This window comes from Ascidia mentula, chromosome 3 (assembly GCF_947561715.1).
Source record: "Ascidia mentula chromosome 3, kaAscMent1.1, whole genome shotgun sequence".
In the NCBI taxonomy this organism is placed as follows: domain Eukaryota; kingdom Metazoa; phylum Chordata; class Ascidiacea; order Phlebobranchia; family Ascidiidae; genus Ascidia; species Ascidia mentula.
In genome coordinates, this window is record NC_138568.1 from 3,912,365 (window position 1) to 3,932,414 (window position 20,050).

General features: G+C 40.0%; 4 protein-coding genes across 4 annotated transcripts; 2 read left to right on the forward strand and 2 right to left on the reverse strand.

Moving 5' to 3' along the window:
• Nucleotides 1–1,623: 1,623 nt before the first annotated feature.
• On the forward strand, nt 1,624–7,032 carry LOC145894473 (solute carrier family 22 member 16-like). The gene is made up of 12 exons (XM_082983077.1): nt 1,624–1,689; nt 2,174–2,341; nt 3,140–3,243; nt 3,642–3,796; nt 4,075–4,264; nt 4,768–4,894; nt 5,058–5,202; nt 5,500–5,676; nt 5,902–6,010; nt 6,368–6,467; nt 6,524–6,654; nt 6,770–7,032. The coding sequence occupies exons 1-12, from the start codon at nt 1,624–1,626 to the stop codon at nt 6,852–6,854; spliced, it is 1,557 nt and encodes a 518-aa protein (XP_082839203.1). The 3' UTR covers nt 6,855–7,032.
• An 821-nt stretch (nt 7,033–7,853) lies between these two features.
• On the forward strand, nt 7,854–13,566 carry LOC145894148 (uncharacterized). The gene is made up of 14 exons (XM_082982621.1): nt 7,854–8,003; nt 8,173–8,233; nt 8,293–8,405; nt 8,730–8,854; nt 9,093–9,212; nt 9,486–9,578; nt 9,709–9,809; nt 10,043–10,149; nt 10,218–10,297; nt 10,397–10,580; nt 10,750–10,909; nt 11,172–11,770; nt 11,936–12,076; nt 12,330–13,566. The coding sequence occupies exons 1-14, from the start codon at nt 7,922–7,924 to the stop codon at nt 12,488–12,490; spliced, it is 2,127 nt and encodes a 708-aa protein (XP_082838747.1). The 5' UTR covers nt 7,854–7,921; the 3' UTR covers nt 12,491–13,566.
• A 226-nt stretch (nt 13,567–13,792) lies between these two features.
• LOC145894890 (motilin receptor-like) lies at nt 13,793–17,947 on the reverse strand. Its single transcript, XM_082983558.1, has 8 exons — nt 17,722–17,947; nt 16,762–16,891; nt 16,323–16,451; nt 15,840–16,003; nt 15,296–15,432; nt 14,913–15,029; nt 14,528–14,654; nt 13,793–14,262 (listed from the first exon to the last, which is right to left on the reverse strand). The coding sequence occupies exons 1-8, from the start codon at nt 17,838–17,840 to the stop codon at nt 14,142–14,144; spliced, it is 1,044 nt and encodes a 347-aa protein (XP_082839684.1). The 5' UTR covers nt 17,841–17,947; the 3' UTR covers nt 13,793–14,141.
• Nucleotides 17,948–18,557: 610 nt separating this feature from the next.
• Nucleotides 18,558–19,946, reverse strand: LOC145894780 (putative MFS-type transporter C09D4.1). Its single transcript, XM_082983427.1, has one exon. The coding sequence runs from the start codon at nt 19,944–19,946 to the stop codon at nt 18,558–18,560; it is 1,389 nt and encodes a 462-aa protein (XP_082839553.1).
• Nucleotides 19,947–20,050: the final 104 nt, after the last annotated feature.

The window sequence follows — 20,050 nt, forward strand, 5'->3', positions numbered from 1 at the left end:
TACGGTGGAACAAGTTCTGACACATTTTCCATTCCCTAATCTAGTAATTCGGACTGGCTTGTGCCGTGGTGTAGGTTTATGAAGCCGCAGCAATTAACATACTGTCGAACGATACAGCCAATGTTTAATGGTAAACAATGCCGTAACTCTTTCAGTATTTAATACATGTCGACAGTCACGCCAGCAAAGTTTATAGTTGTGCTGCGAAAATTTTTGTATTCTGGTCTTTTCACAATTTATCTGAAACAAAGTCAAACAGTGCCTAATGAATTTTGCTTGCAACTTTCAAGAGGCCCAAGGTGCGTAAATAAGTGAAAAGGTCAAGTGCCAAGGTTATTTATTAGCCTACGTTACAGTTGTGGCCCTACCAATTTCCAGTCTGGCCGCTGACATCAAGTTGTTTAAATATCTTTGTTCGCGTATTGACGTAACTTCGCAATTATCTTGTGGTAAAAATTACCGTATAAGGGCCATTGACTTGCTAACGTACTAACGCAGCCTGCGTACTAACGTTACGTAAACAGCATCTGCGATAACAATAAAAAAATGGCGTAAAACTTATTCCACTGAGTATTCTTTATTTGTGATAATGTAAAGATTAGCAATGCGAGGAAACACTTCGGAAACTTTCCATTCACTGGAAATTTACTGCGAACTGTTGAACGGACTCTCGGGGTAGGTAAATATTAGCATGTCATACAGGCAACTATACAACTAATAAAAGCCATGCCGATGTCGCTGGGCCAGCACAACCGAATTAGCGCTCTAATGCTAGAAGCTTTTAGCTTTTGGTCATGTAGATTATAAGGAGTGGAAAAGGGGGCTGGTAGTTTTAGCGTCTTAATCCAGAAGCAGTGAGAATGTGTAAGCTGCATACAGATGGCCAATGTTTCGACCCATGAGGTCTTATCAGTGTAGCTGATGTGACTTTCAGACGACTTTGCCAACCAAACGGCCAAGCAAAGACTTCCACAAGTGAGAATGGTTGTTTGAGTTGAATGGAAATGTGTTGTGCCTTTATGACAGAACCATGGAAATTTGGTAAGTTTGAAAGTTATTTCAGGCTTAGGTTGAGGTAAAGCATATATAAATCAGAAATACACTTGTTGTTGAAAATTTAAAGTGGCTCTAACTACAACTTTAAAAATTACAACAGACATTTAGCAGATAAAAAAGATTCTGTTTCTGTTTGATAACCTTAAACAGCTTTTAAATTGTCATCATTCGATAATTGAAACATGAATGTCGACACGACGATGGACGAAAAGTCCATACCACAATCAGCAGCGTTTCCAGAAAGAGAAAAACCTACGTCATCGCGTTACGTCATCGATTTTAACGTCGTGATGAAGGCTATTGGTTCAATGGGAAAGTATCAGATCCTCCTTGTGGCCTTGGCTTACTGGATTCCCATTCCGGCCGGCTTTACACAGGTGGCATCTGTATTCCTTGCCCCGATCCCGGGACATAGGTAAGTTACTTTTCACTCTCCGAGACTTCTTTGGAACTTTCGTGCACGACGAAGCATGTCGCTGATTAAATGTATGTGTATGTGTATTGACCCAATAAACGGGTGATCTACATGTCCATAGGTGTGCGTTGCCGCCGCTAGATAACGACAGTATGTACCCGGGCCTTGGCGAGGAGCAGTTGCGGAACCTCACCCTGCCAATCGACGCCAACACCGGGGTAACTCACAAGCTCTGTATGCTGGCACCAAGCAGTGATATACGACGGTGGACTTTGATACGCTTTACTTTTTTTAAACCTTCCTTTTCTCATCGTGCGCAACGCCTCACTGGCAACACAAGAGTCACCGAATATTCCGACATTTTTTTTCATATCGATCGTTAAACGCGGAAAGGCATAATTTTTATTACAACAGAATGGGCTTCATTTTATTGAAAATAGGTAACTTGTATAAAGCCTTACATACGAGACAAATATAGATGAATGAATGCAGTAATGAGAAATATCGGTTTTGAAATGGAACTAACTTCAGAGGTTTACCGTTTTCATGCTACCTCTTTGTTGAACCACTCACTACGCCTTTAACAAACCTACTTGACAAAGTAATTTCATTTTCCCTGTTCTCTCTCAAACACCACAAAAGACCCCAGCAACGGATAACGCACTTTTGCAATCTCTTATTTGTACTGTGCTGTATCCGCAGACCTACGACGAATGTGGACGCTACAACTACAACCTCACGGCTTGTACAAATGGATCGTTTTCCTGCATCGATCCCTATCCTCCTGTCAGTCCCGAGGTGGAAGTGATTAAATGTGATAAAGGATATTGGTACGACACCAGCATCTACACCAACGTTGTGACTAGTGAGGTAATTGACGGTGAATCAATTTTGTGCTGATATTCGGCGAATCTATTCGGGTTCGGGTTCGCTCTGGCACATTCCCAGTAACATTTAAAATTTATGTGGAGTGATATTCATGCAATGTGCCTTTTCCTAACAACACACTTCCTATTGCACTATGTATTATGAGGTCAACGTCAACAAATAGTCCCTTGTTTGACAAAATGAACAAAATTGTTTGGCAGACCTAACATTATTACAAACAAACATGAAAATATTTGTGAGAGTTCGTCTCTGTGCATTGAGAACATAAATCCTGGAACTTTGAGGCAAGTTTATTGATATAATTAATCCCCAACGCGACAACACTGCTTACCACAAAACGTCACTACGTGGCCCGTTGCTGCTCAGCACACAACCGCAAACGCGTCAATTTGCTTTGGTGTTTCCGCACATGATACGTCAATATTTACCAATGCACATCCACAGTCCAACTCTTTGTTGGAAAATTTCTGAACCTGCATAATCTGTTTTTTGGAATCAATAGTGTCACAAAAAGCTGGTGGAAAAACCTAATGGTAACTTGCGGAGTTTTCATATCCAAACGCTAACAAGTTACATGTTCTCATGGCCAGCTTTAATTTTGCAGTCACTGTTGTTAGAAACACTCGACGTATGCGCATAAATTGTAGTTTTCCAAAGACGAAAATTCCTAAACCTTTTCGAAATGTTCAAGTGGTGTTGCATGGTGTCAGTTAAAATGCGTCAACTGAATTATAAAATAATAGCTACGTAGAATGGGACATTGTACACGATACTTTGCAGTGGAATCTGGTGTGTGATCGTCTCATAATAGGGACAACCGTCACTGCAGTATATTTCTGCGGCATTCTCCTCAGCTCCGTGATTGGCGGAAGTATTGCTGACATGTAAGTCAAGAAACATTGGATAAGAATGTTGGGCGTAATTTTCTTCACCATACTACTCTTTTCTGTATATCAGTATCGTATGAAACGTAATTCTTTTGAAAAATGTCTGATAATATTAGAAAACGTAAAGCAAACATCGATTTAGCCTAAATAAGTATTATCCGTTTCTGCAGACATACGAAAAGTGCAAACAAACCACAAAAAGCTAAATTGTAATAACTGTAATTAGAATGAATGTATTTTTTAATAGAATTTTTTTCTGTATAACGTACACTCATAGATCCAAATAAAGTTAAAGCTAAAAAGGCGGGGTTTCCTCTTTGTAACAGTAGGCAAATACCATTAATCATGTCTCCAATTTCTATGGAAGGAAAATTACAACTCTCAGTGTGTTGCAGCATTGGGCGATGTCCAACGATGTTGATCAGTCAAATAGGGATGATTGCCTTCGGAATTGGATGCTCGTTTGCCCCGACCCTTGTTGGATTCGCCGCACTTCGGTTCTGCATAGCCCTCTTTCTCCAGGCTGGTTACATTGCCTGTTTTGTGTATGGTAAGCTCACTGAAAAATATATCATGTAAATCAGCATGAAGTTACTAATATGAACTTTGTAAGCTTCACTGATGAGACCTTAGGTCGAAACAGTGGCCATCTGCATGCAGCTCATAAAAATGTAAAATATAATTTTTCGTTTCGTGACAAGACGTTTTACTGCATAACATACATTTTATCCAATTATTTTTCATCATTTATGTTCCTGACAATTTTTATTTGCGCAAGACGAATGCCCAAACCGTACTTCACAAATTCTTTGATAATTTTTTTCAAAGTCATGGAAATTACGGGAGAAAAATGGAGGACTTTCATCGGAATTAACATACAAGCAATGTTTGCTATCGGTTATATGACGTTGTCAGGTTTCGCATACGCATGGAGAGACTGGAGGGACCTACAGTTTGCCATTGCTTTTGTTTCGGCCCCGTTCTTTCTATTTTGGTTTTTCCTCCCCGAGTCGCCCAGGTAATTCATACTCACTCGTTTAATTTGCCCCAAAATTGCGACTATCACAAATGATAGCAATGTTATTCAACTTTCACTGTTTAATATTCTTTAAGTTAGTCGTCTATAGTTGTAATACTGAAGCCATAGTTTTGCTCTATGTCTGTATTTGTTATTGTATAGCCAAGTTTAATACTTCGTTTTTTTCGTTTACTATTGTGCAATAGCAGTAGGCCTACTTAAGAAGGCAAGGAGGACTTGTTATTTAATTGAGCAACATGAATGTCTCCAATAGGTAAAATATATTTGGGCACTTTTCCAATGAAATTTCTCTGGGCCTAATAACTGCAACGGAAAAGTGGGGCACTCAAATCTGCTTTACAGTATTATACAGCATATGGTGTCTAAACAAAAGTTCCACAGTTATAGATTGACTGCTGTTAATTAGCTGTTAATTAGCTGTTAATTTTATTGAGCCTCTGTTGTTAATCATTACTGAATCGGTGACTTCGTTTCTTGTGTAGGTGGTTGTTTACCATCGGCAAAGTCGAGAAAGCAAAGGAAATCTCTGAGATGATGGCGAGGAGAAATGGACGTCAGATTACGGAAGAAGTTTGGCGTAATGCGGAGAAGGCTGGAGAAGCTTTACAGGTTCCTATGATCTAAAACAATGTGGTCCAAGTTTGTGTGGTCCAGGGTCCGCACAATATTGTTTCAGTGCTGGCTTCCAGGCCTCAAGCATCTAAATTATGCTTGTGGCCTAAACGCTATGCAATACATTATAACCGAAACTTTTGGGTTATCTTCGTTTCAGGAGGAAGAGACTGATAAGAAGCATTCTCCATTATCTCTGTTCAAGCGACCCCGAATGAGACTCATAACAATCAATGTCATGTTCAACTGGTTCGTTTGCTCCCTGGTTTACTACGGCTTGTCTCTCAACGCTGGAGCATTGGCAGGTGTGTATTAAGTTTGTCATTCATACTCAAGGCGCAAAGACAAGCTCGATTTCACATTAGATTGGGTGAAATTAACTTTGACAGCGTAGAATCGCGCCACGTCGTATTGTACGTCGATGTGTGTTTGCGTTATATTTAAAACGTTCAATGAATGAAATGATGAATTCATAAACTAACACAATAGAATAAATATGTGAGGGGCTTAGCGTAAGTTCAAATGTATATTACACAATCAGGAAATTGTCACTGCAGGATTGTAGCATACCAATTGGTTAAATAACTGATTTTCTGATACAGGAGACGATTTTTTGAACAACACATTGAACGGTTTGGTGGAGTTCGTTGCATACGCAATAATCATTTTAACCATGGACCGTTTGGGCCGAAAAATTCTTTTGGCAGCTTGTCTTTTACTTGGGGGAGTCGCTTGCCTTGCATCCACGGTCGTAACAGTATATGCCGGCGACAACCAAGGTAAGGCAGCATTGTCCTGTAGTTAGTTTTTAGGATATGCGTAGTATACATGTGGCCCAAAAGCCCGAAAGTATTTTTTAAAACAATGACAAGAAGTGCACGTTTTTGGGCATCCGACACGAAAGACTGCTGAGACAGGCTTTATTCTCGGAGGATAATCATTTTTTCAGTTAGCGCTAGACTTTAACTTTCAGTCATTAACAGGCGTTTTTTTTTTCATTTCAGACCTCATTAACACAAGCACTGCTTTTGCGTTGATCGGAAAATGCGCAGTTTCTGGAGCTTTTTCAATTGTCTACAATTACACAGCAGAACTTTATCCGACTGTAGTCAGGTTACTTTTCACTGAATAAGCAACAGAGTCAATAACGTTGTGAGAGCTGCAGACAGGGCCAATCTTTTCGAGCAATCACGGCTCATCTGTGCAGTTTGGCTACTGGCTACAATCATGTCAGTTAATAACTGGAAAACCTTCACATTGTGATGACGTTGCAGTCGCCTTCAAGGCGCAACCCCCAGATATGAACCTTATAGGCGGAACATATTATAGTCTGTGAACATTGGTCCTGTCTGTAGCTCACTTATTTTTTCTGATGTTGTTTCAGAATTATCCACACGTTTAAATTGCATTCGGAAACGCATCCACCGTTTTTAATAGCTTTCCACGTGACATTTGAAATGTTGTGTTTAGAAGCACAGCAGTTGGAGTAGGTTCAATGGCCGCCAGGGTCGGGAGCATCATCACACCCTTTACCATACAACTGCAATACGTTATTCCGTGGCTTACTGGGGTAAAAAAAAACCTTTAGAAATATCTCTGCATGGACCTAAAGAAAGTTTTTTTTAGACTATTTTTGGGGTGTTGGCATTGATAGCTGGTTTGGCCACCTTCGCTTTTCCTGAGACCCTTGGAGCCCCAATGATGACGTCCTTAGATGAAGCCGAGCTGTTTTATGCGGGAAAGGCTGGTGAAATTAAGTAAGTTTGTCCCCACTTAGTGTATCAAGCTTCACGGGTACGTTTTCCGTTTTCCTTTTGATGAGGATGCAACGTATAGAGAAATGTGTAGAATACCCCTGTCTATGTTTTCCAGGTTGAAGGACGACTCGGAATTAAGTTCAATCTCGTGTGTAAATGAAGCATTTGATCAGGAGTCACCAAGCAGTACAGAGCTCTGATTGCATCGTTTTGTTTGCAACTTTAAATGAAGATCATATTTAATTACCAAGCCCAAAATTAGTATGATTTTATAAACCAAGTAATATTTATTTCGAGTGATGTCTGCAACAAATCATGGCATGTTTTACTGTATTGTTACACCCCGATCATTATTGCGTCCAACACAATCAACTTTTTTGTGGCATCCTGTTTGCACATAACATGTTGGAACACAACAACTCGATGGCATAAAAAAGGAACAAGTCTTAATATTTACATACAAATCCTAATTGTTTCTTGTATGTAGACGGTTGGTCAATCATTACCTGTTATTTAACGTTAATTTCATTCAAGTTGTTGCTTCGTTTTCCGATGAAGGTAAAAAAACAATACAATAATTTGCTTTAAATGGTCAAAATTGCTTGAAAAGTCACCAGAAAGACCAAAAGACAGATTGAAGTGAAAGACATAACAGTAACTAATTTATCAAAAAACAAGCAATGTGCCAATAATGATCAACCGATCAGTTTCGACCAATTAGTTTTCGTTAGTGTAGTTGGTTACTGACGCAATTACCGCTTTGCAGTGACTCGATCCGCTAAGTGCTAAACCACAGTACAACGCACTTTGGCCAAGGAAAGCACTTTGTCTGGCACTAAATCTATACGAAGTTGCGAACATTTCTGACAAACATGCCAAGAAGGTTAAAATAGCTGGAATAAAGCAAAACTCTCGTTTGGCGGCAACCGGCCGGTGATTAGTTGAACAATTTAACTTTAGCCAAGGAAGAACGCCATCAGATTTACTATTATCGGTTGGATTAAAAAGTCATATTAAATACGTAAAATAAATATAATTACTTTTAAAGACATTTATACCCGATTCACGTAAACGGGGTATCGTCTATACGTTTTTAATTTAAAAAATGTGATTTAACTGGTTACGTTATTTTATTTTAAGCGTCCTTTGTTGAAATCATAAAACACCAATCGGGGATTTCCTGTCAAAAAATTAAAATTTATGACGGGACAAGTTTGATTACGAAATAAGTTTTCTAAATTATTTTGTCAAAATAAATTGTAGCAAAATGGAAGAAAGTAGCTTGAATGAAACCCCAGTGAAGAAACGAAAACCAAACCCGGAATGTCTTGCCACAAATCCAGGGCCAGGTAAAACAAATTTTGGAAACTACAGCTTTAATAGTATTATGCTAATTTGGATGTGTGTAGCTGCGTTTAATTACTCTTATGGTGAATATTATATTTGTAGATTGTAAGTATTGCAATTAAGGTGGCTTTATGTTTGCAAACTCACGTTTTTTACAAAATAACATTTTAGGTGAACCAAACTCTTCGGAAACAAATGACTGTGGAGATGAACATGTGAATAATACAAAAAGGTAATTGCTTTCAGTTCGCTGAACACTTTATGAGGTTTATGTAAACTTATTACCCATAGCAACCTGGACAAGGATGCAGATATCTTCTCTGACAAAGTGGAGGAAGCAAGTGGATCTTCCTCTCCATCTTCTTCCTCTCCAAGTGAAAGTGATTGGCATCCAGCTCCAGGAGGTAGGTGACTGCCAACGGGTCCTAGAATTAAAAATGTAAAACTTATAAATGCAAAACAGCAAAATATAGGAATGCCATTATTAATGTCTATATCTTATGTACATGCAAGACTATAAACAGTAAGCTGCCCTAACTCCTAAATTCATTATCAAGTTTGTTTAAATTGCCCAAATTATATAAACAAACACAAACTATAAGTAATTTGGATCCACTTTCACCAAAAGATTGTTGTTTCACAGCCAAGTAGTTGTATATATTTCACATTAGTAGTTCCTTGAATAATTTTAATTACTTTGCTGTACACAATAATTTTGAACAACATAGGCTGCTATCAGTGGATGCATGAGCAGATGTTGTCTGGAACCGATCCGAGGGAGATTATACAGAAGATTGTACCATCTGCTGTCAACATCCCAGACGAGGTTGACACATGGACTTTATGGAAGCTGGTCAGTTCAATATAACATTATGTGAATATGTTTCATACACATTTTCATTACCTTCACATGTTGCCATCGTGTTGTACTTTTCATTGTATTTTCTTTTAAAGTTTGTTGAATAACTACAGGGCTTTTTTCAGAGGATTGCTATTTTAATTATGTGTATCATGCACTTTATGGTTTAAATCTTGACTGAATCTCTTTAATTTTTTAATACATGATCTTCATGTTGGTTTGCTAATGGCAGGTCATTCAACTGGTGAGTGAACCACCTAAACGAAGAAAACTACCAAACATCAACACATTCTCAGATGCAGTTAATCTTATCAAGTCATCTAAGAAAATCATTGTCTTGACTGGAGCTGGGGTATGTGTAAAACTTTAACTGCAGTATACCTTTGATAGAAGTCTTAAAAATGGCAGAAACTTCATACCTTAGGCCCGGAAAGTATCGAATTTCTATCAACTAGGTGTATGTAAAAATCCTAAGTCTTCATTTTTACATATATATTTATTTGGTCTAGTTACTTACATCGCCAGTATCAATTATTCAAAAAAAAAAAAAAACTTTAAAAAAGGAAATCAACACTGTGCTTTGTCCAGTAGTTGGCAGAAAGCAATGTTTCCAATTTGTTGGCAGGTATCTGTGTCCTGTGGCATTCCAGACTTTCGCTCTAGAGATGGTGTCTACGCAAGACTTGCAGTTGATTTTCCAGATTTACCAAGTCCAGAGGTAAAATGAAATTGCTCATATACTTATATATCAACAAATACGTACCTAGAGATTGTGTACAGAATATCTTCTTGTAACTACGAAATAATAGCCTTGCTTGAAATAACAAAGTTGTTCATGTTGTTTAAAGTCCATGTTCGATATATCGTACTTCAGACAAGATCCACGCCCATTTTTCAAATTTGCGAAAGAAATATACCCAGGACAATTTAAGCCAAGCAAAATCCACCGGTAAGTTCTTCAACAAGGTTCAATTGTAAACAGACTTGGACAACTAGATTTTTTTTAGCTTTTTCAAACTAGATTAGTCAATAAAATTTACTAGCATTTTGCTCTGATTCGTCAAAATGAAGAATTGGAGTTATCTTTGTCCAAGTCTGACTCTAACAACTCAAATTTTTTGTAATTTGTGAACTTTTGTAAATTTTTGTAATTTGTGAACTTTCAACATAAACGCTCCACAGGTTCATTGCAACTCTGGACAAAACAGGGAGATTGTTGAGAAACTACACCCAGAACATTGACACACTTGAACAAGTTGCTGGAATCAAAAATGTCATTCAGTGTCATGGTAAAAGTCTACCTCAAATAAACAAATCAGCATTTCTAAATAACATGGCTTATTTTTCTTTTTTTTAGGTTCATTTGCCACAGCAACTTGTCAAATATGTAAATACCAAACAGACAGTGAAACAATTCGCGAAGACATCTTTAATCAGGTACGAAGTCACATCTTGTTGTTTCAAATTTACTCGATAGCCTTTGCATTAATAACGCTGCCTTCCCATTCATAAATATCCTCATATAACCACCTTTAGGTTATTCCCCGATGCCCACAATGCCAAGGTGAAGAGCGAGGCATCTTAAAGCCGGACATTGTGTTTTTTGGCGAAAATTTGCCCGATCATTTCCATCGCCAGATGGTGAAAGACAAAGAAGAGGTTGACCTCTTAATAGTGATCGGTTCAGCGCTGAAAGTGCGTCCCGTGGCCCTTATACCAAGTAAGAACACGAAACGAACGTCTTTTTCTTCAAAACAGAGCTATACGCGTGTAGGAGAAGCAGTTGTTTAGCTACACTTTTTGTAACCAGGAAAACGTGTTGTTTTTTTATGCGTTTTACCCGCAAAGCGTTCTTGATTCTCCATGTTGTTATTGTTTTGACTGAGCAGGTTCTATCCCACCCGAAGTCCCGCAAATCCTCATCAACCGGGAGGCTCTCAACCACATGACTTTCGACGTTGATCTGCTGGGCGACGGGGACACGATCGTGTCACAAATTTGCCGACACATGGGCGCTGACTTCGCTTCTTTGCTGGACGACAGTGAAGAGTAAGCAGTCTCTATCGTAGTTTAACTCATCTGCGGTTCAGCGTACAGTTTGTCAAACCAGAGAATTATTTATGTTCATGAGAGATTTTAGGCTGTTGGGCGAAATAATCAGTTTAATTCCTACCGTGGTTGTGTTTGTGCTGCCTTTTCTGGCGCTGTAAAAATAAGGTTGCGAAAGCCGGGACTGATCATCTGTTGTTTTGTAACTTTTTACATTACTTGATGCAAGATGATAAGTTTGTGATTTGTAAATTCGTTGCAGATTAAAGGAAGTCACCACACTACCTGAATCATCGAACTCGCCGAATTCCAGCCCCCAACTACCTGCAAACAAAACTACCCAAGATGTCCATGACAATCAACACATTTTGTCCTCTCCATCTCGTGACAATTACAAATCCAACACTAGACTAACTGAAACTACCACGGAACCTCATAAAACTCACGACAATCTTTCACATGATCAACCTGATGATACAACCAGTCACGTGAGCAATCATGAGTCTGGGAATCATCTTGATTGTAAATCGAGGCTGGAAGCATCACGAGGCGTCGATGAGACTAATATGAATGGGAATGTGAGTACCGAAGATATCACGAACACAAAAACGAAACACGATCACTCTGTGATCGCAGTCGTTAACGGGATGGCATCATCCGATTCTGGACAAGGCGAATCAGAAGGACAACGTCACCCAAATGAGCACAAAGCGAACAAAGAAAATTGTAATAGCTCTCAAGCTCCAGACTCTGAGATATCTTCGACAGAGGTAGCACCTAATGGGGATAACCCCGAAAAAATGTCAATACGAGGTTTCTGGCAAAGCAGATGGAAGCAATCTATCAGCAAGCGTTTGCCAGGTAAATTTTGCCAAATACATACTTCGTTTGTTGATCACAAAACTTCGGCATTGTTTAGTTTTGTGAATTTGTTTCTATATTGTACAATTTCTGTGATTTAAACTTTGAAATGGTGCAACGCTATTCCGCTTTGTCTAAAACTACATGAGGTCCTTGTTTGTTTAGCCGGATGTTATCACTACGACGGAAAACATCGTTACATCTTTCCTGGAGCTGAGGTTCCTCCTGAAGAGGAGTCTGACTCTTCCAGTGATGAGGAAGATGACGATGTCGAAGAAGGGAGCTCCAGCGACGATGAGATCACAGGTAAAAGTACAAAGGGCCGCTCTGAAAAGTACAAGTCTTGTTGTTGCAAATTTTAGAGAGAAGTTTACTAAAAAAAGTTTACCTTAAGAGACGCTAGCCTGAAGTTGTAACCTCGCGAAGCTTTCAATTAAGGCCATTTTTTGTGTTCTAGCATGAAAAGTGCAAATCGGATAGCTGTGAGCAGTCAAATTAGCGCCGAATAATTTTAACAAAAATAAGCATTAGACTTAAATATTGCGTTCTATTCTTTCAGGTATATCTCCCTTGCGACGACACCCTCTGCCGCCCCGCTACCGCCGTCGTGCGGAAATTGTGTCTCACTCTCACGGCACCGACTCACAAGAGAAAGACAATCAGGACGTCGAAATCCCGGTGGCGAGCACCAGTAATGATTCGTCTGCTGCTTCCACCTGATCTAGTCAATTCGCTGTAATTCTAAAGTGCACAAAACACTGTTTCTGATCCTATTAACATGAACTAAGATCCAGCTTTCAGCAGGGTAATTTGGGCCGAGTTTAATTGTTGAACCCAAACTTGCTGTAGTGGCGATCTTTATGTTGCTGTAGCCAGTTGTGCAGGAACTGTGCTCGAGCTCAACTCGTATTTTTCGCATAGTAGAATCAAGGCCACGTCGTTAACTTGGCTTGTGTCCTGAGAAACTGTGTAGCGTCAAAAGTACACTGATAACATGACGGTGATTGGATCCCTTTTAGTCACCAAGTATTAATATTTTGTTAATCATTTGTTGCATTTTTCGTATTGAAATGTTATAAAATCTAACTTGTGTGAACCCGTTATAACTAATTGAAATATGTGTCGACATACTTTTTGTTGGAATATTGTGGCCAATCCATGCTTCAATTGCCCTTGGGCGTCTTTAACATGCGGCATGACTGGTTCACATTTCGCTATGATTTTTTGTATGTCACACGATTGGTGTTTTAACCTCACACGTATGTTGTCGTACTCACGATTTATCTGTTATTTCCCAACTTGTCCCTCAAACATTCAGTTCTAGTTCACATTACACACCACATAACAACCATTGAATTGTTTTTATTGTAAGGCGCCCTCACATCCACCCGCCCAAGTATTGTGAGGTTTAACTGCGTCAACGTGCGAAGGACTTTAGGTCTATATTTTCAGCCATACCGGGCAAAATGCCATGTTGTTTTTTGATGAAAATGAGGGCCGTGCATCATATTTGTAACGTAAGGTATTATTTGCAATGTACTTTCTCCCTAGTCGAGTGTAATTGCAATCAACTGTGCATCTGAACTTTCTTGTTGGTAAGTTTTTTGGCCACCGTTCGCTCTTCTCGTTGAAAGTGTTGGTTTCTGTAGAACGACTCCCGTTCCTTTGTCGTGAAGCGTGCAACTGCTTCACCTGACAACCCAAGGTTGAACTTTCGAACTGCTTATACTTATAGAACCCAGTAGTCACACCTAAACATTCGCTTTTTTATTTTAGAGAATTTTCACATTTTTTGGCGCCTGTGTTTGTACAATAAATTATGGTTGTTTCTCAAATCGTATGGACTGTAGTTAGCTGCAAACATTGCAAGCTGTTTCGATCTATCGCGCGATAACTGGCCTGGCGAAACCCATTATGTCGTAGCAATTTTCGAGAAACCTATGGTGTTTTTGGCAAATGTCACGAAATCCTGGTAAAGTTTTTGTATTTTTTTTAAAAACAACCATTTAAAATTCTACAGTACAAGTTTCACCTACAAGATCTACGAGGTTCTATCTGAAAACAAAACAACTACGATGAAGTTAACGCGTCATAAAGACAGGAATGGTGAAGTTCATAAATGGACCAAGCGTATTATTTGACAAACTGCACATATACAAACTGATATATTAGAGCGATTTAAGGTGACCGTCAATCATTTTTTAAGTCTTATGTTGTTGATCATCAAAGTGAAAACGGAGTACAGACAAAATGTACATTATTGTAGTCCTTCACATCAAAACCGAAAGTTTTAGTTCCAAATGTATAACGAGTACGGCGTAGTTCCGCAGTCCACCATTTATTCGGTGACATTTTTCTGTAACGGACGACTTTACTTTGAGCTGACCGTTCGCATTTGTGACTGCTGCTGGAGACTCTTCGCACGTTTTTTCTCCACGGCTTCTCGGTACCATGACGACGAAATAAGACGCTTTGTTTCAAGGCGCATTTTTCTGGAACAAAACGCGCGTGGTCGAAACGGGTATAGAGACAACACGTTAAGGCGAAACATTTGTAAATGCAACACACTTATTTATGCTTATTTCAGTCGTTAATAAACAAGTATTTGGAATGGATCTAAATCTAAGGATGCTAATATAATAGCAGCCCATATGGTGCGGATTAAGTCATTTGCATGTTGCTTCTGATATATATATTTCGACTACAATTAGGCATCATCAGTATCACTTACTCAAACAGAATCAGTCATAAGCTTACCCTGATGACAAGTAGTAGAAAACCGGATTAAGGCTCTCACTCAGCCTCAAACAGGCGTAAGATGCCATTCCAAATAACCAGTCGTTGTGCTTGCTCCCTCCAGTGTTCAACGTATAAAAGTGATAAGCTACAACGCAATGACACAAATTGATAAAAAAAACGTTGCACGTCAAGAAAAACCTCATCCATTTAGGCATCGTGCTATGAAACGGATGGATATATACTGGGTGGTATGCATTCCCTTTCTCGCAAGTTAAACAGCAGAATGATGTACGATTTTATCACAAGTATTACGTAAATTTAAGGCTACGTTTGAAATATGGCGTTTTGTAAATTCAACAAAATAGTTAAAAAAAACGTGAATAGCTGTTATTTAAAGAAAAACCTGTGCGAGGAAAATATCCAACTATAAAAGAGCCGATGATGAGAACCAACTGCATAGTGATCTGCTTCTCTTTGCGTCTCCGTTTAACTTCCGATCTGTTAGGAAATGTTCTAAATCCTGAAAAATAATAGGGTATGTATACGCTCATGCTGTGGCAACCGAGCTTTTTTCGTCTTGTGCTCGGAGCACTATATACTTTATACATGTGTGGCGAGCCCGGCGGTTGCTTTGAATTGTTGCTCGTTTTATATTTCAGACAAAGTCTAGATGCAATATCTATGACGCTTAACGTTCTAATTAAAAAGGTGTATAAGAACAAGACAATACGAAATGCAGTGAATGAGCAGTAATATGCGACGCATCTTGCTTAAATTTAGTTTTACCCATGAGTTTCAGTCTTGCCCTTCGCTGTTTTCTGATTGTACTCGTAATGGCGTAGGTGGTTGCAAGCATCACGAGTGTTGGCAGGTAGAAGAAAATGCTGTAAGCGATTGTGGTGTACCACCGAAAGTGCTCGTAGCTACCGACAAAATATCATGTCATGTTCAAAACCTTTCGGTAACTTGCTGCTAACAAAGTATTTTGCTGGTGTTTGTATTTTTTGAAACTAAAATATTGAAGCAAAGTGGAGCCAATAAAATGAATTGTGTAAGCTGCAGACAGATGGCCACTGTTTCGACCTAAAAGGTTTCATCATTCCAGCTGGTGTGACTTTCAGACGACTTTGCTGACCAAACGAGCATTTGGCCGTTATTTTCACGAACTTGCTTATAGTCCGGAGACAAGCTTGGTCAAACCCGCCATTTATTGTAATTATAGTAGCATGTGGGGTGCAACATGCTTGTCATCGCACGTGAACAAATAACTTCTTGCGGAAACATGCGACAGCTTTGCCATACTGTGCTGTGACAACAGAGTAAAACTTACCAGGGAGGAGTAAACGTGCATGACGGCCAGTTGTAATCGTCTGATTTTTTGTTTCTGCACCACGGGTCTGGTGCTGTCGCGTTGAGTTGATAAACTCCAGTCCAAAAAGCCATGGGAACGCATCCTGCAAGACCAGCAACACCCCAGGATAATGCAATGAATATCTGCGAGTACAAGAGATACATTGGTCCTGTCAAGTGGTAACAACAATAAATTTATAATATTCAAGCTAAGTACAGCCCTAATAGAAAAAGGATATTAGCTCTTCTTTTACAATAGAAAAACTCATGCAACCCCTTACAAAACAATGAGTAATTTAAATAATTTACAGCCATATGGGTTCGTCAATTTGTTTGCAAAAAACAGCTAAGGGTTCATTCAGCGTCTGCCAAATAGACTCATTGTCTGGCACCATATCTATACACAAGGAGGAGTCAACGCATATGCATATACAATACCCGCGCGGTGCAGTTTGAGACATACCCTGGCATGCCGCAACGTGAAGTGAACGAAAGCCTGTGTACGACAGATGGAAATCAGCCTGAGGATGGCAAAGAAGGTGATGTGTATCGAAGTAACGAATGAAGTCCAATAGTCCAGCCCCCAAACGGCCTGCGACAATGCAAAACAACACGTTGTTCACCCAGCTCAACGGAGGCGCATTTAATGATCTCCATAGTTTAGAATATATGCGAAGAGCAAAAGCGAAAATTGCTCCTGATTGTTAGCGTGTGAAAAATCAAATCCATTGTGCGAAATTTCATTGTTTAACTCCATAAACTATACTACTACATTTGCGAACTCGTGCGTTTTCAGCAACAAGTGAATATTGCCCTATTGCACTTTAGATATCCCAATGGCATTCCAAAAGGTGGCCTTCCAGCAACACTAACACCGTTTCCTCCTGCAAATCTTCCCATACCTTGCACATGGCATCGCCAAGCTTCCACGTCTGCGCGCCCCAAGTGCGACGGTATGCAAAGAACGGACTCACTGCCGCCGAAATAAAGTCAGAGACGCACAAGCTGGCTATAAGAACATGAAATACAGACCTGCAACATAGAATTTTTTTACTGGTACATATATATCAAAGCAAGATCAGTCTAATACAAATAATTTCCATATCAGTTTCGTATCTCGTCTATTATGTCGACGTAGTAGCAACTACCGACCTATGAAGATTAACAACAGTATGAGGTTCTCCTTAAAAACCCTTGTAACTTTATCACATGTATCTGCAAGGCACATTTTAGTCAAAGTTACAAAAACAATCTCACTATTTACAAAAAATTGCTGATCCAGCTATTAAGGTTGCAATGCCTCGCGATACGTTATCTGCTGTAATCGCCAAGCAAGGACCTGCGCAGTGGGACGATCCTGCCAATCATGTCATTGTATGAAATATTACTGCGTTATCTGATACGGTGGTAGAGATCCCCTATGTATATGTGTCTAGCAAGTTGTGCGCTTGCGCATCAGTTTATCTTGGCCTGCAAACCTCATGATCACTATTTAGTTATCAACCATATATATTTATCGGGTAAAACTGAAAATTGCAGTTCAAATTTTTCACTTTTTCGTGTTTATGACTTCTGGCATTAACTTTGTGCTTATTTATACAATACGACTTTTACTTTCCAAGCCAAAGCATTGAAGGAAAGTGACCACAACAATTTCCTTTTACTAAGTCTTTTTTTCTTTGGTGGCGTAGTTTTGGTTTCACTGATTGTGGAACACTTTAGGGGCAAATTAATCTGAAGCAGAACATCGTAACAATTTTCCATTCGCCAGCCTTAGAATTAAATAACTTGTTTCGGCAAACTGTAATCCAAACCATTTTGGCTTTGTAGGAATATAGAGGAACGTTAATAATAATTCTTACCTGAGTCGTGAAGATTCCCAAATTGTCACGAACGCGACAGCATTTGTGATGAGACCAAAAACACCCAGCAAGATAATCACGCTGGCGAAAACCATTTTTTCAACAAACAAGTCATCCATCCTGCGAGGCCTTGAATCGTTCTTTTATATAAAAATCTTGTTTTAGCTGCCTTTTTGCTGCCTGAGTAACGCAAATTTTGCACTATTGAAAAGTCAAGCAAAAACGAATTTTAAAATTGATTGTACATCAAACGAAAACTAGCCTATCGATCTCCGATTTGAAAAGTTTGGCGTACTTAACCTTAACCTTATAAGCCGTCGCCATTTTAAATATAGTGTGTTGCTTATATCGCAGCACCATCACATTTTGATCATTTTAGGACTTGCCTTGGTCGGGCTCGACTGCGCCTTTAAATACTTTACCGTCTATTTAAGTCCGTTTTCGGGTTTCATTCATATGCAAATCAATCATGTACGCAATCAACTTTTAAACCCTTTAATAGAAACTACATTGCCGCTTTAAATAACCAGTAGGTAAAGACTGACGCACTGCAATTGACCAAAATAGTTCATTGGACAATTGATCAATTGAATATAATTCGAATATAATTCAAGAGGAAGTTCGCGTTTAGTTTTAATTGCAAACAACCACCAGACACAGAAATTTGAAATTGCATTTCTAACATCTTGAATTTATTTAAAAATAGCATGTTATTAAAAATGTCTGCACCAAACTTTGCATGGCTATGCTACCATTTGTAGGGATTTGATACACAACCACAACAACAAACGAAAGAGCAAGCAAGTTCAGACGAAGGGAAGGAAGCAGTGGCGCAATCACTCACTAACTCCATTTATCTGCGATATTTCCGCCTTCTCAGCTTCAAGTCTTTTGTAGCGCGGCTTTAGGGCGGCAACCACAAACGCCGCTAAAAGTGTACAAGCGAACGGTACAGCGGTACAAGCAGTTGCCCCTATGGTCTCAAGCATGGCGCGGCCCACAATAGGGTAGCTCATGCGAATTATTCCGATGCCTATAACCGTAAACATGGTGACTAACATCGCCGAAATGGGGTAAGTCGTCTCAACAATGATTTCGAATAGAGAAGTGTTGGCAATACCCTGAAATATTCCCTGGGTTAGGACTCCGGCATAAACGCAGTTGATCACTTGGTATTTTGTACCCAGCATAACGGCCAGACATGACAGGCTCTCGAATGTGAGGCCGAAGAGCACAATCTCTTTGAACCGTTTGGTTTTGGTGATAAGAGGCCCTGCTATAAAGCCGCCTATAGTGTAAGTAATCCAACCGCCCATTAGCACGAGACCGGCTTTGGAATCCACGCCCTCCTCCGCCGGAAACGCTTCGTGCAAAATGGATGAGAGCAGCACGCTGTTGTTGCGCAATACGGGGTTAGCGACTGCGAATGCGTACCAGTAGCCGACGAAATGCCAGTCGGTGAAGAGTTTCTTCATGATCTTCTTGTAGTGGATTAAGGCATTTCCGAAGCTCTGCTTCTGCATGTCACCGTGCTCTTCGCGCCCTTTGATTGCTTTGACTTGTGCTTCACTCGGCGGCATAGGGGGAGCGTCAGTCACGAAAAGCACAGAACACAAGGTCAAAATACCTGAAAGAATTGCGGCCGCCGAAAACATACCGACCAGTCGAAGACGCTTCTCCTCCGCACTCTGTTCGAGATTAATCAGCGCAGGTGAAATAATGGAGCCAACTGCCTCGCCAACGCCCCTGCCCACGGCTTGTATGGCCACAGCGGTGGCAACTTCACGGGTTGGAAACCATACGGCGGCTGTCGGGGGAGGTATGGACCAAGATATAAGGTAGCAAATGCCCAGGATCGCTTCTCCAACGATCACGGAAACGTAACCGCTTCGTGTCGACATACCCACTGTGATGAGTATGAAGCCGAGAAGGAAGGTGCTGGTCATGATGTTGTAAGTCTGTCGAAAACCGATTCGTGCAGTTATCCACGACATGGGCACTGCTATAATGATGTACACTACTGATTGCGTCAGGATAAACCAGTCCACTTGCCATGCTGCGACGTTGAAATATTCCACGAAGACGTTGTTAATCGGCCCGTAGACTGACTCGTTGAAGCCGCGCAGAAATATTGATCCGAATGCTACGAAGAGAACCAGCCACCGTTTGGCGTATGTCTTTGTCCGCGGAGGCAGCAGAGCCTCACTTTCCCCGTTACTTTTCATGTCTCCATGCGACAAAGCATTGGCTTCCGGTGCTGACTGTTTTGTATTCATATTAGCTTCCTTTATGCTGCTGGGAAATTATATAATTCAATGATAAACACAAT

Coding starts and splice junctions, on each gene's coding strand:
- LOC145894148 (XM_082982621.1), top strand. CDS start 7,922: ATGGAAGAAAGTAGCTTGAATGAAACCCCAGTGAAGAAACGAAAACCA. Junction 9,579..9,708: donor CAGATTTACCAAGTCCAGAG/GTAAAATGAAAT, acceptor TGTTGTTTAAAG/TCCATGTTCGATATATCGTA. Junction 12,077..12,329: donor CAGCGACGATGAGATCACAG/GTAAAAGTACAA, acceptor CTATTCTTTCAG/GTATATCTCCCTTGCGACGA.
- LOC145894473 (XM_082983077.1), top strand. CDS start 1,624: ATGTACCCGGGCCTTGGCGAGGAGCAGTTGCGGAACCTCACCCTGCCA. Junction 5,203..5,499: donor CAACGCTGGAGCATTGGCAG/GTGTGTATTAAG, acceptor TTTCTGATACAG/GAGACGATTTTTTGAACAAC. Junction 5,677..5,901: donor ATATGCCGGCGACAACCAAG/GTAAGGCAGCAT, acceptor TTTTCATTTCAG/ACCTCATTAACACAAGCACT.
- LOC145894780 (XM_082983427.1), bottom strand. CDS start 19,946: ATGAAAAGTAACGGGGAAAGTGAGGCTCTGCTGCCTCCGCGGACAAAG.
- LOC145894890 (XM_082983558.1), bottom strand. CDS start 17,840: ATGGATGACTTGTTTGTTGAAAAAATGGTTTTCGCCAGCGTGATTATC. Junction 16,004..16,322: donor TCACGTTGCGGCATGCCAGG/GTATGTCTCAAA, acceptor TTGTACTCGCAG/ATATTCATTGCATTATCCTG. Junction 14,655..14,912: donor TGGATATTTTCCTCGCACAG/GTTTTTCTTTAA, acceptor ATTGCGTTGTAG/CTTATCACTTTTATACGTTG.